The 16,525-nt window shown below is 36.7% G+C and overlaps 3 protein-coding genes across 4 annotated transcripts; 1 reads left to right on the top strand and 2 right to left on the bottom strand.

Moving 5' to 3' along the window:
- Positions 1-22: 22 nt before the first annotated feature.
- LOC101738791 (tektin-B1) lies at positions 23-5,135 on the bottom strand. The gene is made up of 5 exons (XM_062671066.1): positions 4,680-5,135; positions 3,105-3,962; positions 2,220-2,357; positions 1,473-1,558; positions 23-1,352 (listed from the first exon to the last, which is right to left on the bottom strand). The coding sequence occupies exons 2-5, from the start codon at positions 3,261-3,263 to the stop codon at positions 1,166-1,168; spliced, it is 570 nt and encodes a 189-aa protein (XP_062527050.1). The 5' UTR covers positions 3,264-3,962; positions 4,680-5,135; the 3' UTR covers positions 23-1,165.
- On the bottom strand, positions 3,744-5,968 carry LOC119629106 (tektin-2-like). The gene is made up of 3 exons (XM_038013849.2): positions 5,760-5,968; positions 4,680-4,896; positions 3,744-3,962 (listed from the first exon to the last, which is right to left on the bottom strand). The coding sequence occupies exons 1-3, from the start codon at positions 5,966-5,968 to the stop codon at positions 3,744-3,746; spliced, it is 645 nt and encodes a 214-aa protein (XP_037869777.2).
- A 473-nt stretch (positions 5,969-6,441) lies between these two features.
- On the top strand, positions 6,442-16,510 carry LOC101743582 (uncharacterized). Of its 2 annotated transcripts, XM_021346672.3 has the most exons (11): positions 6,442-6,627; positions 6,708-7,395; positions 7,745-7,807; positions 8,756-8,903; positions 9,718-9,836; positions 10,532-10,768; positions 11,256-11,412; positions 13,651-13,790; positions 14,243-14,342; positions 14,641-14,742; positions 15,452-16,510. In XM_021346672.3, coding segments are annotated over exons 1-11 (1,926 nt in total). In that variant the 5' UTR covers positions 6,442-6,625; the 3' UTR covers positions 15,622-16,510. The 2 variants fall into 2 exon arrangements, with proteins under 2 accessions (XP_021202347.1, XP_004924160.1); XM_004924103.5 differs by lacking the exon at positions 7,745-7,807 and having other exon boundaries at positions 6,444-6,627.
- Positions 16,511-16,525: the final 15 nt, after the last annotated feature.

The following is a 16,525-nucleotide window of genomic DNA, read 5'->3' as shown; positions in this document are numbered from 1 at the left end:
AGGACGTTTTATTGAAACATTTAGGACATAATACATAATACCAATGAACAAAAAGTTAAACAATGTTTTTTTCTAATTTAATTAAATATTTCTTGCAATTATAATTATTTAATGTTTTAAGCTTAATTTAACTTGTGATATTTTTGTGTATTTGAATATGGGAAACAAAATTGTGATAAATCAACTGATTATAGATGTGATCATAAGTTAGAGTAAAGGGAAAATCTGCAAACAGCCTTCAGCTACTTTTGTAGTGCGATTCCACTTCGATAAAGCGGCACGACACGAGAACCCTCTCATCGTGGCCGCCGGTAACCACATTCCCGATCCTGCGGAATGGAAATCAGTCGACGTCGCCCAAAACACGTCATCTCGGATCCTCCCGATCCACTAACGGTGCTTTTAGGTACTTCAAGCACCGGTCACGGTTCTCGTCGAACCCGTCGCTTGCGACGAAGGGCTCGGCGAGTAAATTAACTCTCAGACACAGCCCACTGAGTTTCTCGCCGGATCTTCTCAGTGGGTTGCGTTTCCGATCCGGTGGTAGATTCTGCGAAGCACGGCTCTTGCTAGGGTTCGTGTTAGCAACGTCATCAGGTTTGAGCCCCGTGAGCTCACCTACAAACGTTAGGGTTACGCTGAAATAGCCCCTAAGGCTATCAGTTCAGGTAGGAAAAAAAAAAAAAAAAAAAGTGCGGTTGTGGCCTTATGCTCCCTGCATCGCTACAGTCCGCCCGCCACAACTCACTCAGTTGCTGGCCGGATCTTCTCAGCGGGTCACATCATTGCTTTTACTAGGGCTAGATGTTACAAAAAATCTCATGCTGAGCCCCCCAGTCTGATGAAGCCAGAATAGCTTTTCAATGCAAATGGTAGATAAGCAGGAAAAAAAAACAGTACCTGTAGTAGCTACTGGCTGCATAGCATGATAGCGAGTCTAATTTGTGTTAAAAGCATCTAGCTTATTTTAAGTGCATTAGAAAATCTTATTACAATACGCAGTCGAAGCTCCCCGGTAGGTAGGCGTGACCTTGAGCTATACACACTTAAATTACACAATCGTTAATAGTATTCCAATACGCATTATGAAAACAATCACTTAATTCTCAAATATATTAAGTGTATAATCTATGCACTTAATTACTGGATTGAACACGTCGATTCTTTACTCGGGAACTAGTTCGTCCTTCATGTGACAATAGCCAACGTTCCTCTTGAACTGTGTGTCGTCGGGTGCATGCAAGGGTTTCCGGATCTCTATGAGCCGTCGGTCCGTCTCCAGAGCCTGGTTCTTGTGCTGCAGGTCCCGGGTGAGGCGTTCATGGTGATTGTACATGCCGTGGTACGTTGTTCTGACAAGTATGAAGGAACTTTTAGTTTTGGACCGACTGTTGTCAGTCAGTACACATAATTGTTGTATCTATCTTATATCGTCAATGTAATAATTGACTGGTAACTAGAACTGTACTTACAATGCGTCTTCGAGTTTCTTCTCAAGTTTGCTATGACTCAGGTGCACTCTTTCGAATTCTTCTATTAGCCCTCGCATAGGTTTATCCTTAAAAATTCATACAGTTTAAGTGTATTTGCTATGGTTATAATTTGACAAGCATGCAATTTCTCGCGCAAAAATTTGACAATAAAAATAGTACATCGTACAATCGCCTTCGGCTCAGGTGGCAATTTTACACGAGGTATGAGATGTCCTACTTTTTTCCCGCTGTGCACATAGGTACTATTTTTTCTCCTACCAGGCTGAAAGTTCGTGGAGTACCGAGTCGGGGTCCAGGGGCGAAGCCCTGGCAGGGGGTAGGGGGGGCGGAGCCCACCTGTAGTTATAAAAAAACAATTTAACTGTTTTTTAATATCTAAATAAACTACTACTAATTGAATAAGAACTGTCTGATGAACTCATTTTTGTTTAATACTTAAGTATTAAATTTTATTGCATTTAGTTTATTTTACTTTTACACTAAACACAATATTGCAAATTACCCGAGCACAACAATGGCGGAGAATTTTAGGTGCTTGAGAGCAGACGTAGACACTAATGCGCATGTGCATTTGTACCCAGGGAGGAAAAGTTAGACTTTCTTCCCTGTACAGCGGGAGGAAAACCGAACTTTCGGAGAAGGTAGGAGAAAAATTTGATTGATTTGTCAAATCTGATTGTCAGAAGAAAGAAGCCACTACTACAAACAACATGTATAAAAACTCACATCAACTCTTTCAAGCACAGGTCTTCTAGTCCTGGTCTCCAGCCTAGTTTCGACCAGTTTAGTTGGGTTTATTTTGTCAGCGACCGCTGCTCGAAGAGACTCGATCTCTCGATCAACTTTCTGCATGTTCGCTTCTAGCTATAAATAAACGTGTTGATTTGTGTCTCAATTGTTTAAAGTAATTATATACATTATAATTTTTTGCAGGTTTATTTTTTATTATATGATATTTTTAGCTCATCGTGGAAGTCGTTCGTGAGCATGCTAAGCTAAGTATTTTATTAGAAAAATTGGCACCTGCCTGCAGAGTTGAATAGCGACGCAGTCACTCGCTCGATGCTTTAATAATCTGAATTAAGCATATCTACAAATTTTATTATCGACTAGCTGTAGCCGTCCGTTTCGCTGGACATTTAAAATGAACATTATTATTTATTGTCATTATTACAGTTTCTTTATAAAAAAAAAATTTACTTTCCCTTCCCGTCTTAAATCAATCTTTTCTTTAATTAATAAATCAACTAATTTTTTGTTACTTTTAAAAAAACAAAGTTTTAATGCTACAGAAAAATATTAGTTTAATAGTTAATTTATTAAAATTATTAATAATAGTAATTAATTTACATGATAATAATAATCAATAACAAGTTGATAAAAACTGAAATTTTAAATTTATCGTTTATGAACATTAGCGCCTCCACAACGATACTGATCATTAGCGCTCCCGCAACTGGTGTAGAGAGTCCAACACTCATATAAATATTAGCCTATCCATTAAGCACATGTATTTTCTACATGAATACCAAGTTTCAAGTCAATCGGATGCATAGTTCAGTACTTATAACGGAACATCCGTAAAAACCACTGTAGTATAGATATGGTCACCTTGTATTTCTGCCAATCCATCTCATTCCTCCCCCTCTGTATATCATAAACCCGTCTCCTCATCACCATTTCAACAGTCTGGCACTGCGCGTACATCTGGTTTTGGGCCTGTTCTCGGCTCCTAAACATCGTCTCCCGAAGGTTCTTTGACTCGGACATGAGACTTTCTGCTATCTTCACTGTATTTTCTATGCATTCGACGTAATTTATTTCTGTTATAGTACTAAAAACACAGTTATATATTTAGTTGATGGGAGTCTCAGTAGGCTGGATTAATCAGGTTCAATTTGTGACGCAGAGGATCATGATCCTAGTCACACACAGAGGTCACCAGCGTCAGTCCTGAGGACATCAATCTATATATGAGCAGAAACAGAACCATTCCTGAAGTGGCTCTTTCGACAGGTGGCCAAATACTATCAGGTCGGTAAAACATCGGTATAACCCCTAATTTTTAACATTTAGAAATACATTATCATCATCAGCCCGCAGACATCCTCTGCTAGACATAGACCTTGCTCAAGGTACATCACATTAACGAGTCCTGCGCAGTTCGCATCCAGCGGATTCCCGTGCTATAGCTGGTAGTTGATCCACCTAAAGATCTAGGTATAAATATCCATGGCTTAAAATTCTTCCTTACTGAGGAGGTATCCTGGTAGGATCAAGCTTAAATGAAATATCGGAGCTGTCTCTAGTCAAGTCTTTGACGTGATACTCCAAATCTAGCGTCTCGTCCTTGTTTCGGATCTCCCTCTCCAGTCTACAGAGCACGTTGGTTAGATCTTTAATCTTCTCCCAGCCCATGTTGCATACATCTTTCAGGACTCGTTTGCTATTCTCAATTATGTGAAGCTCCTAAAATTATAAATAAGTATAAACTTATCTTGTGCATATATCCTTGTGCTTAGTGCGAGTTTCTTAACGTTCTCGATAGCGTAAAAGTTAGCTCTAATTTGAGAGTTGGAACGTTTGCCTACATTTGCCGCTAGGAGCGCTGTCCCAACTGCATACAAATATGAGTTAACTTTTACGTTGTCGAGAGCGTAAAAAAACTCGCACTAAGCACAGCTGTGTATATATCTGGTGTTTAATTCAATCTTCTACGAGTCACCAATCCGATGCCTGGAAGTGGGTTTTACGATACAGTTATATGAACTACTTACATAGTTCACTCATCTGCCAAAGGCTATTTATTGCGAAGACAGGTAAACGAGCTCACAGCCCGCCTTGTAGTTAAACGGTTACCGGAGACAATAGCCACATACGTGCACGCGCCATTTGTGACATGAAATTGAAGTCTCAATTGTTTAACAGTTGTCCTACCCTTCAAACTGGAACGCATGTTTCTTGGCAGATATAGACAATATTTAAAGATATAATGGCGTTGGCAGTGCGGGCTTATAATACGCCGTATCACCATTAATTGCCAATTGGCGATCTTACTGCTAGTATAATAATTCAGAGAAGGCTTCCGCTCATTCTCCGGTGAATTTCTTAGTCATCTTTTACGATACTTCCGAGAAGAGATGGGTGATGCTATCCTGTTCTGTTCCTAAATAAGTTTTAATTTACCTTCTTCAATTCTTCTTCTAGCTGATCTCTAGTGAGCTCAGGGGGAACTCTCTGGTCCCTGTTAGACAGGCACTGTGAAACTATCATGAGCGGCACCTGGAGTGACTCTAAGTGTAACTCTGTTGCATGCTTCTCCTCCTTTAAAGCTCTGATCTCATCTCGCACGCAATCCCGTGTGAATCTTTGCTTTTCACGCCATGATTGTACCTCGAAGATTCTTAAAAACGTAATTATTAGGTAAGATAAAATAATATATCTTACTGAAGTAATACAGTAAGTTGTAAAGAATATACAGGAAACAAAAAAAAACCTTTTAAGGGTATGGTCGTATAATTAACCCTTCTTTAGCTACAAAAATTGGATTTTTTTTTATTTTTGGTTGGTGGATGGTGGTGCTTTGGTAGATGAGCTCACAGTCCACCTAGCGTTAAGTGGTTACCAGAGCCCATAGACATCTATCACGCAAAATGCCGCCACTCACCTTGAGATATGAACTAATAAGGTTTTTCGTCGCAATCTATTTAAAACGATGAATTTACCAAGAAAAAGAAATTCGTTGATGATAAAATCCATTATATAATGCGGAAGAAAAATTTGTAAATACATATTTACGTCTATACATAAACCACCTAGATAGCCACCTAAATAATCTCAGTTGAAATTTACTAGTGCTGGGAAGACAAGGTCCTACATTAATTTTTTAATGAGGTTCGTATTCGTACTAAATTAATATTGTCGTTTTATTGCATTATAATGTTTTTCAGGATCGAATAAGGAAATAATAATATTTTTTTATTAGCGTTAGTAACGTATCAGTATGGTTACAACGGCTGCCCCACCCTTCAAACAGAAACGCATTACTGCTTCACGGCAGAAATAGGCAGGGTGGTGGTACCTATCCGTGCGGATTCACTAGAGGTCATAACATCAGTATTTTGTTCTCACTTCAAATTAACGAATAAAAATTGACTCTTAGCTTTACTAGCCACGTCTAAAACTTAAACCACTTTAACTACTACCATTACTACCATTACTACTACCATTACTACCATTACTAATACCATTACTACCATTACTTACCTGTCTCTTAATAGTTCATCATTAACGTAAGTATCCCATCTCGTAGTAATACATGTTTCATTGCGCAATTGATTAGCTCTTTGTCGTAATTCGTACGACTCGAACCTCCGGTGTCTTGCCTCATTTTGTAACTTTTGAATATTCCTAGTCCAATCTAAAACTGTTAAACGAGGATGAGTTTTCTCAAAAACTGGAACTGATGTGTCCATTTCTGTTATTTAATTCGGAATGATTCAGGTTCACTCACGAACGGGTGTGTGATCAATATTTTGTTGATGGCAAAAAATGGAAATTACTACGACCTAAAAAAACTTCAGATGCGTTTAGTTCTATAATCTAATAGCTCATTTTTATTTCCTAGTAAAATTACAGCGTTGCTATTTTATTTATGTTATGAACAATAATTATAAATATTAATAAGTATTGTTTGTTAACTTAAGCCTATTTAAATTTGAATTGCGCGGGCTTCAAAACGACAAATTGAACAACGCATGACGGAAGCCATTCAAATGAGTGATTTACTAAGCATTTACAATGCCGAGCAGCATAATAACTCCTAATTTTGAGCATTGATTGATGTAGCAAATTTATTTTTAAAACACTTATTGTTTAAAATAGTAATTTGCTAATTCTGGTAATAAACCAGTTACAATTTATTTCAAATTCCTTAAAAGTGAGTTGTCACTTGTCAAAAAAAACCGAGAACTAACATGGCGCTCGTTTGGCTTTGGCATCAGTTGTGCTATGTCTGCGACTGTGTTTATCAATAATTGCTTAATTTAAACGTAATATAATTGCAACCAAAGTACCTACTCTAAATAGTAAATTGAGAGTGGTAGTTAAACTACTTCATATAAGCTAGCATCATGTAAGTAATCAAAACTATTTAAAAATGTAATTCTTTTCTCGACCCACATACAGTTATATACTAAATATTTACGTTAATAGGTATGACGATAGACGTGGTGGCCGTGGTGGAAGAGGTGGGAGTCGCGGAGGGCGAGGATCCAGCCGCGGTGGTCGGGGTAGCGACAGGTCGCAAGAGCGCGGACCTAGTCGATTTAGCGGAGGTCGTGGTCGGGACGGTGGACGCGGCGGTAGGGATGGCGGCCGTGGAGGACGAGACAGCGGCAGGGGTTTTGGGAGAATGGGGAATCGGGATGATCGCTCCAATTTCAAAAATGATCAGCCTGGCGGTAACCTTCGAAAAATTCACTGGGACACCGTAACGCTCACACCATTCCAGAAAAATTTCTATGTCCCTCATCCGAATGTTCAACGTCGAACTCAAAGCGAAATTGAGGCCTATCGTAGCCAACATCAGATAACTGTGAAAGGTCGAGACGTGCCTGCCCCTAGCATATTTTTTGAAGAGGGTGGTTTCCCTGACTATGCTATGAAAGAGATTTTAAAACAAGGTTTCCCGAACCCCACTCCTATTCAAGCACAGGGCTGGCCAATAGCTCTCTCTGGCCGTGACATGGTGGGCATAGCCCAAACTGGGTCAGGCAAAACCTTGGCATACATTTTACCAGCCATAGTACACATAATTAATCAACCGCGTCTGCTAAGAGATGATGGTCCAATAGTCCTTGTGTTGGCTCCAACAAGAGAGTTAGCCCAACAAATACAGCAGGTTTGTTTATTTCTAAAATATGAGGTCTTAATTTGAAATGAAGCTTAGGAACAAATTGGCAGATTTAATGATCTTAAAAATATGCTTATACTACTCTACCTACTATACCAGTGTTTAGACAATGCTTATATTTTATTATTATTATTATTAATAATTGTAATGAAAGGTACATAATAATTTATATACATGTTAACAATAATTTACTAATAATTACCTACAAAAAAAACCTACTAAATAACTTCTGTTAGTAAATTATTGAATATTTGCTCAAAGACATTGGCCTGCCTACTATTGACATACCTTAGATTCTAAAGCTATAATGAAATGTATTTTCCTTTGGTGGTGACAGACCTTGATTGGGATGAAAGCGATCGCCCCTGAGTTGATGGACGATCCAGCCCCCATGGAAATTGTAAATCTGTTTAATTATTATGAAATGTAGTGTATTCAGCCACAGGCAGGCTATGTTCGAAAACCTGATTGAAACTAATTTTAACCATTTGATTCAGTATCTGAGAAATATAACATTAAGACAACAGTATTGATAGGCATGGTTTCTGAACGTAACCTATGTTTAGATCAGCACTGTTATTTTTTATTTTAACACTAGCCTTTTTGCTTTTTTGTTGTTTTTAGCTTTATGCCTTTCATTTAATAAATATGTATTCAGTTCATTTAGTCTACATTTTTCAGCCAGTATATATGACACATAGGCATTTATTAATCAAGGTTTTGAATACCTAGTGTAATCTATTAAAGTAATAACATTTTGTACAAATTAGTTATTCAAAATTGTTGTTCATATTCAGTAACAAAATGTTTCTTGTGTGTAAAATAAATAAATAAATAGACATGTACAAACTGTTGACTAGGTTTATAGCTAAATCATGTAAATTTAATCTGACTTAATGTATATCAATATCTATTTAGTGACCTTGTGTTGATTATGAAATCTAAATACTAATTCCAAATAAATTAAGTATTAGTGGTTTTATAAAACTATATTAATCTGCCTAAAAAATGTTCAAGCCTGGGGAAAATTGTTTTTCGGATATCTGGCACTAATAATAATAAAAATTACAAGAAAAACATGAAAGCTACTGATATTATAAATAATTTTACTTAAATATAACAGTGGTACTAATTTAATAAGAAAAAAGTTTGACTCCCATTGCACTGAATTATATTAGAATAATTTCTATCCCACCTCTAAAACTAAAATTCATAACATGGCAGAAATTGGAATTAGAATTTAATAATTATTATACCATTATATTGATTTGCTAAAATTATTATATGAATGGTTGTTGCTTCTTTTACCTTTAAAAAGCATATTTTTATCTGAATCTGCCATTTTCAGGTTGCCAATGAATTTGGTCAAAGTATCCACGTGCGGAACACTTGTATCTTTGGTGGTGCTCCAAAGGGACCACAGGGCAGATGTCTTGAGAGGGGAGTGGAAATTGTTATTGCTACTCCTGGTAGACTCATTGATTTTTTGGAGAAGGGTAAGAATTTTTCAACATAATATTGTAAAAATATATAAATTAATAGTTTTTTTTTTAAAAGAAGCTTTCCATAATGATGCAATAGATTATCCTGTGTGCGGGAGTGACCTGGGAGGCCTTTCCAGTTCCATGAGGTCTGGTCATCAGAACATTGTCTGTGTTAAATTGCAGTAACTGAGTAAGATTAAAAATGTACACTGGTCTAATTAGTAATAGCTTTGATAGGCTATTCTGGTTTCACCAGGCTCACAGGTCTCACCCTAAGAGACTTTTCGAACATCTGCCTTAGTGAGAGCAGTGCTTCATTGAATCTACAACAAGATCAGAATTTTGACACACTGCAAATTTCAGAGAGAAACTAAATGGGTTCCACCTGTGGGTTTTGCTGTTGACTGTTGAAGAATTCTTTATTTAGCACTAATCCTTAATTTTGATTCAGGTTGTGCTTACCATGAGAATCCCTTATTACCAAAACACAATAGATAAGTGAAAGTAGTTTTAGTTTAGTTTAAGAGGTTTAATCGATACAAACAATATATTTTTTATAATCAAAAGCTTGTAGAAAACTCCTTGTGAAACCATAATTGCAATTAGTGCAGTGATGCAGAAAATTGTATCTCAAAGATGATAAAAAGTGGGATGATGTGTATTGGGACTTATTTGCTTACATAAGCATTTAAATGTCTCTCATTATAAATTGAGATATATGTTATTTTTTCTGACAACTATAATCATTGTTTGATTAGTTTCTCATTTCTGAACAGATATTTTATAATTTTAGAAAATTCCTCTACACGATTTGTTGATTTTTCAGAGACAACGAACCTGCGCCGATGCACTTATTTGGTGCTGGATGAGGCTGATAGAATGTTGGACATGGGCTTCGAGCCTCAGATCAGGAAGATTATTGAACAGATTAGACCTGATAGACAAGTAAGTAATTTGAACTATAATATTGCATATTTAAGTGAGTTGCAGTTTAGAGGCAAGCTAAGTTAGCTTAGCTATATGGCTGGGGTAAATTTACGAATTTGTGTGTAGACTACAAGCTATTTTGTTTATTGTCTGCATAGTCAGACGAGGGTATGGTTCACTTTACGGTACTCACTCATGGGCATTAGAGACACAGTCATATGCTGATTATTATTCATGTAAACTAGACAATGTGAACTAGCTGGAAATGTGGAACAATGTTCTGTGTACCAACTCTTGGTTACTGGGCTAAGCTAAGCAGTAGCTCACTCACTTCAAACTGACTTTGCTTAGTTGTTGATGTGCATGTAACAATTTCCTAGATTTAGCTTTGGTGCCTTTGCTTGGTTTTTTCCTTTGCCGACCACCATTATTAGTGTTTTTTTTTTGTCTATGCATATTGCTTTTAACTTTATTATTTTATTCAATTGATTTCTCGTAGCAAAGAATCAATTGGATATATTACAGTTTCCGGTGCTTTTATTTGTTTTACTTAGCACAATGGTTGGGGTATAAAAAGCCTGCCTTCCTATTCTGTCTATTTCTGTCGTAAGTATATTATGTCTAAGGCCTTTTTGTTAATTTGTAATGGAGACTTCAATCTATTGTCTCAAGAAGAGCAATATGAATAATGTTGATGTTGATATCATTTGTAGGTATTGATGTGGTCAGCTACGTGGCCCCGAGAAGTACAGAATCTAGCTGAAGAGTTCCTGCATGACTACATCCAGATCAACATTGGTTCTCTCGAGCTCTCGGCCAACCACAACATCCTCCAGATTGTTGATGTTTGTGAGGAATGGGAGAAGAATGATAAATTGATTACATTGCTTACTGAGATATCTTCAGAGGAGGAAACCAAAACTATTATATTTGCTGAAACCAAAAGGAGGGTCAGTGCATTTAGAAGTTTTTTCAGAACAATTAGTTCCGCCTTACTGCTGGAAGGACGTCTTGTGAGCTTGCATGGCTAGGTACCACCACCCTCCCTATTTTTGCCGTGAAACAGTAATGCATATCGGTTTGAAGGGCAGGCCAGCTGTTGATTATGACCTCAGAAAGACATCAGGCAGAAATAGGCGGGAATACCCGTGCGTACTCACAAGGCGTTCTATCACCACTAATTACCCAAATTATAATTTGGCAGATTTGATTCTTATTACACGATGTTATTTCTTCACTGTGGAAGTCAATCTAACTAACTGTGGAAGTAACTCTTCCTAAATCCCAGTAAAAATAACCGTTTGTAACAATAATACGTATATAATGCCAATACTTTATAAAATATTATATATACTATATATATTATAAAATACTTGTTGCACACAAGAGTTATGTGGTAATATTATAAGGGCTATGACCCCACAACATTATCTGCAGGTTGACGACATATGTAAGGCGATAAACCGTGCCGGCTGGCGCGCCCTCGCCATCCACGGGGACAAGAACCAGCAGGACCGCGACTACGTGCTGAATCAGTTCCGCCACCACGCCGCCGCCATACTGGTCGCCACCGACGTCGCAGCCAGGGGACTCGGTATGTTGCACACTGCCACTAACCGCTCTTCCACGTGAGCCGAAGAACTTTGTCCTTCATGAAATTACACTGTCATATTACTTATGTCCCAAACAAATCCAATTTGATTAAATTGCGAGAGCTGACCGATATTGCAAACGGACTGCTCTTTAAAAATTCCGTTCATTTCGTCAAATAAAATTTATTTGATGCTCAACGGCACAACTGTGCTCCTATCTTGAATAACTCCACGTACTGCGATAAACTATAAACCCTTACGAGAAATAAATTTCTAAAGAAATCCGTATGGTCTAAAAATAAGTTGTTGTGTCTAACACTGAAATATGAATTTCAATATCATGAAGGGATCACAAATAAAATGTGCTGTTTGTATAACTGTGTACTGTAAATTGCCCAGAAGTTGTTTATCTGATGTTTGAGCCGCAAATACAAATGAAATTGATGCCGTGAATGTTCCGGCCATTGATAAGGAATCAATAATTACACCGTAGATGTAAGAATTGACAAAAGTAGGTCAAAAGACAACTTTAACTTTTTGCTTGATCCATTAGGATTCAAGTTCTTTTATTATACAGGCTTAGTACAAGGGAAGGCTTTATATTTTTCTGTCTTAAAATTTGACTGAATTATATTGATTATTGTGCTCTTTGTAATTATTGCATCTGCCTTGTAAAACAAAATTAGGCATCAAACAGAAGATTTTTGTTCTGGAAACAGTTTTGAGGTGTTTTATCGTAGGTCGCGAGATCTATAGTTCGTAACTCAAGTCCTTTTCAATATTTTTAACTCTAGAAAAAATATTTTAGTACGTTTAAAAATAATATGTTACAGTCCATAGATAGAAACAAGAGAAATACAAATTTTCAAGAAAACCAATTTGAATGTTGTTATATTAATGTAGAATTCTAATGTTATTGTAAGTGAAAGTAATTATAAACTACGGACAATAGGTATCGCACTATATCTCAGTTAAACAACCTCGAACTGTTCACCGGGGTGTTAGGTCTAAGAGATGTCAGGGGCGTAGAGGATGTGGTTGATGCATTGCTGGTGTCGTTGGCAACACAGACCCTTCCAGTATTCACAAGGGCAGCACGAGCCGGCTTTGACAAAATCTTTGTGGGTGGAGTGAATATTGGAATGCGGACAAGAGAGCAATGGATCAAAGCTATACCACGGCTAAAACTATTCTCGGGCTACGATATACTCTAACTTGTAGCATGTGTTTACTGAATTATTATCAGTATTGAGTTCATGGAGAAACAAACTGTCTTTATAATCTTTGCTAACAAAAGAAATTAAAAATACCCAAATAATTTTTTAAGCTATTTTATACAATGAAAATAAAGTAAATATGTGTTACAAATGAAATCTTTGCCCGATGATAATGAACAAATTTCCATGACTGACTCGGCATTATTGTTTTTTTTTCTATTTCAGAGGCGCATGCGTGCAGGCATAAAGGCTAGACTAGGTGTGTGTTGCTGACTTCACCATTCAAATAATATACATTCTATATTCACGATGTAATCGTTGTGACGACAGCGCACACTGTACGAATGAGCATGCTGCCTCTATTTCACAATAAGGGTCTCAGTTTCGGGGGTAGTTTTGAACACAAAAATGTGAATGTGAATAAATGAAAGCAAAATGAGCAATATATGCTTGGTTAATTGTCATGAGAGATTTTCGTAACGAAATAAAGGGCCTACCCTACGCAACCTGACAGCGTGACACTTGTTATCACCTCATGGAACATTGAGTGTGAGGGTAATGTAAAGTCAGCACACCGACTCTTGGCCTACAACACTCCGGGACCACTGACGGGCATAATACAGTTAATTCCAGCAGGTCAACGCCGACTCTGAGCTGCCACAGGTAAATATTACTTTGGCTCTCATGGTTTGAGGTGAGTGTTTGGTTCATTGAATTGAGGATTAGGATTAGACGTTCAGTGAAATTAATTATATTAAAGTGATTATTTTCAGTTCAAATCAATTGGAGGTTTCATCCATAATTTAGATAGTAAATGAAATTCCATATAAACTCTTGTTCAAATAAAATCATGATATTCTAATTTTTTTATGTTTCCTTATATTCATTGACCGAACGTTTTCCTCAAACTTGCGTTTGTTTTTGTTGAATAGTAATTTCTTTTTCTTGTACTATGTGTGTGTACAAGGAGCTAGTAAAAAAATTACAATTGTCATAATAAAGTATTTTCTCTCCGACGTCCAGATGTGGAAGATGTGAAGTTTGTGATAAACTATGACTATCCAAATAATTCTGAGGATTACGTGCATCGTATCGGCAGGACGGGACGGTCCCAAAACACCGGCACGGCCTACACACTCTTCACTCCTAATAATTCAGCAAAGGTTGATATTCCATAATACTAATTACTACTTATGTATAATTCTTTATTAAAATACTACTGTGATTTGTAATATTATAGCAATTTGTTATTTAACCACTTCAAGGATGATTTTTTTTTATTTATCATTACTTTGCTAATTTTATATTAAAAATAATTCAATAAGTAAAAATAAATACATAAATACTTGATAGTCATTGAAAAAACAAATGTCCACATATGTGGCCATTTCATTTAAAATTAAATACAAAAATATAAAAAAAACAAATGTACACATTTATGTGCAGAGTCTTTGAAGAAGTTAATATTGTGCTTATTGCCATTCTCCAGTCTTTTGCTTAACTGTTGAAAATAATTTATTCATCATTTACCATGAACATCTTCCGTCACCGCATATGTATGTTCTCAATAGTACAACTCACAAACTCATAAAGGGTAATGAAATATTATTGACAGGCTAGAGACTTGATGTCAGTACTTCAGGAAGCCAATCAAGTTGTGAATCCGAAACTACTAGAGTTGGCGCAATGTGGCATGGGATTCAAAGGAAAATTCGGTAAGATTAAGACTCATGCATTTATATGAAAAAAATTCAAAGCCATACACAATAAGAGACTATCAGAAAATATATAACTTGAACTGGGGTTTGCATCTTGTCATTGTCATCCCAAAATAAGTTTCCATATATTGCACTGTAAAATGAACAAAAAACTGTAATTGAATAACTTTGTTAACCATTTAAGACTAGTTTTAAATAAAATTGTTTTTTAATATGCCATAATTTTTGTTTTCTTGTTATTGGTTTATTAGATTGAATAATTCATTATAGTTAATGAGATATGGTTTTGGTGCAGGTCGTTCAAGATACCGAGATGACGGCGGCAGGGGACGCGATGGAGGCTCACGCGGGGGACGCGGGAGTCGGGGTGGGGGCCGTGGTGGCTACGGCGACAGAGGTCATTAACATATTAATTAAAAGATATAATCTTATTTATAAATAATATACTTTTCTATTTGTGGTAGGACCGAAAGACTGCGCCGGTAGGTACGATGCAGTACGGTCATGTAGTGGGAAACTAGTTACACTTATACAATTGAGACTGAAGATCATGTTTCGAGGTGGCATGCAAGTTGTAAGGCGTGGTCTGGTAAACACTTTACATCAGATGAGCCGTGAGCTCATCTCCCAATCAAAAAAGTTCTTGGGTGTTTGTGGTGCCCATAACATTGATGATGGTCCAGCCAGTAGCTTTAACTGTGGGGCCACATAGCATTTTTTTTTAATTGCTTAGATGTATGGACGAGCTCACAGCCCACCTGTTAAATGGTTACTGGAGCCCATAGATATCTACAACGTAAATGCCCCACCCACCTTGAGATATAAGTTCTAAGGTCTCAGTATAGTTACAACGGCTACCCCACCCTTCGAACCGAAATGCATTACTGCTTCACGGCGGAAGTAGGCGGGGTGGTGGTGCCTACCCGTGCGGACTCCCAAGAGGTCCTACCACCAATGATGATATTTGGGGTTTCTTACTTCAAACCCTGCTTTAATGGAAAATATATACTTTTTCATTAGTGCAAATGTCAAAACTGAAATGAATTTATTGAAATTTAGCTATCCATGCTCAAATTTGGTTCTAATAAAAAAATCTGATGGAACAGGTTCACGCTGGGACAACAGTAATGACAACCAAAACTCCTACAACGACTACAACAGGCAGAGTTTCGGCAATAGAGAGGGCGGATACCGCGGCAGGGGCCGGGGGAGGGGGGGACACGACGCGCCACAGACCTACTACAACATGTACTCACAACCGCCGCCCGCTCACTAGCCAGTACGCCGCGTAGTTATACAGGTCGAACTGATATATAGGAAAGAGGTCGACAGATAATACAGATTATTCACACAACATTGAATCTTCAAGATGTCCTTACTTATTAATTTCTTTCATTAATGGAACATTTAACTATTAAATAATGTCAAAACAATACATTACATTTAATATCTAATTAACACATAGTATGTCTACATAATCAACATCTATCTTGCACTTTTGCATTTGATGTAGCGACCAGTATATGTTGGAAACATTGGAGAAGTAGGCACTGATTAACAATTAGAGTAATTCTATTTTTTTATATTTTTATATAATCTGAGCTGGTACACGCCAGTTAAGATTATAATTTCAAAATATTGTTTTTGCTTTGGCTGCGGTATAAAAAATACGTTTTATAAATTTGATGAATACCTAGTTAGCCTAGTTAAGGTTTTAAAAATTCAAAATATAAGTTAAGTACATTATAATTTGGATTGCAGTCACTACATCTAATTGTGCGAATAATATGTATACATATATAAATTATCAACACCTATCCACATAGTTTACTATGGTTTAGATTCGTCTTGAATTTTTTTCTTCTAGAAAATAATGTTTTGCCACTTTGTTATAGAAGAAAATCACTTTTGGAACTTTCCAAATAAAATGTTTTTTGTAGCTATTCCTAGAAAAATAAAATTTTTCAACATTGTCACAATTTACCAATATATATTTGAATTCAGTTTCAGGAATCCCCTGAAATGGTTGAAAAAAAATGTTTTTCTGTTTCACATGTCAAGTGTAGTTTTATTCAGATTTTCTTCAATCAATATTGTAACATTCCTCCTGTGTCATTATGTAATTTGTGAAAATGTGCAATTCAATAAATAAACTACTATAGTAATGTATAATTTTTATT

Source organism: Bombyx mori, chromosome 11 (genome assembly GCF_030269925.1).
Source record: "Bombyx mori chromosome 11, ASM3026992v2".
In the NCBI taxonomy this organism is placed as follows: domain Eukaryota; kingdom Metazoa; phylum Arthropoda; class Insecta; order Lepidoptera; family Bombycidae; genus Bombyx; species Bombyx mori.
The sequence above is the reverse complement of the archived record's forward strand: the minus strand, read 5'-3'. Positions and strand labels throughout refer to the sequence as shown.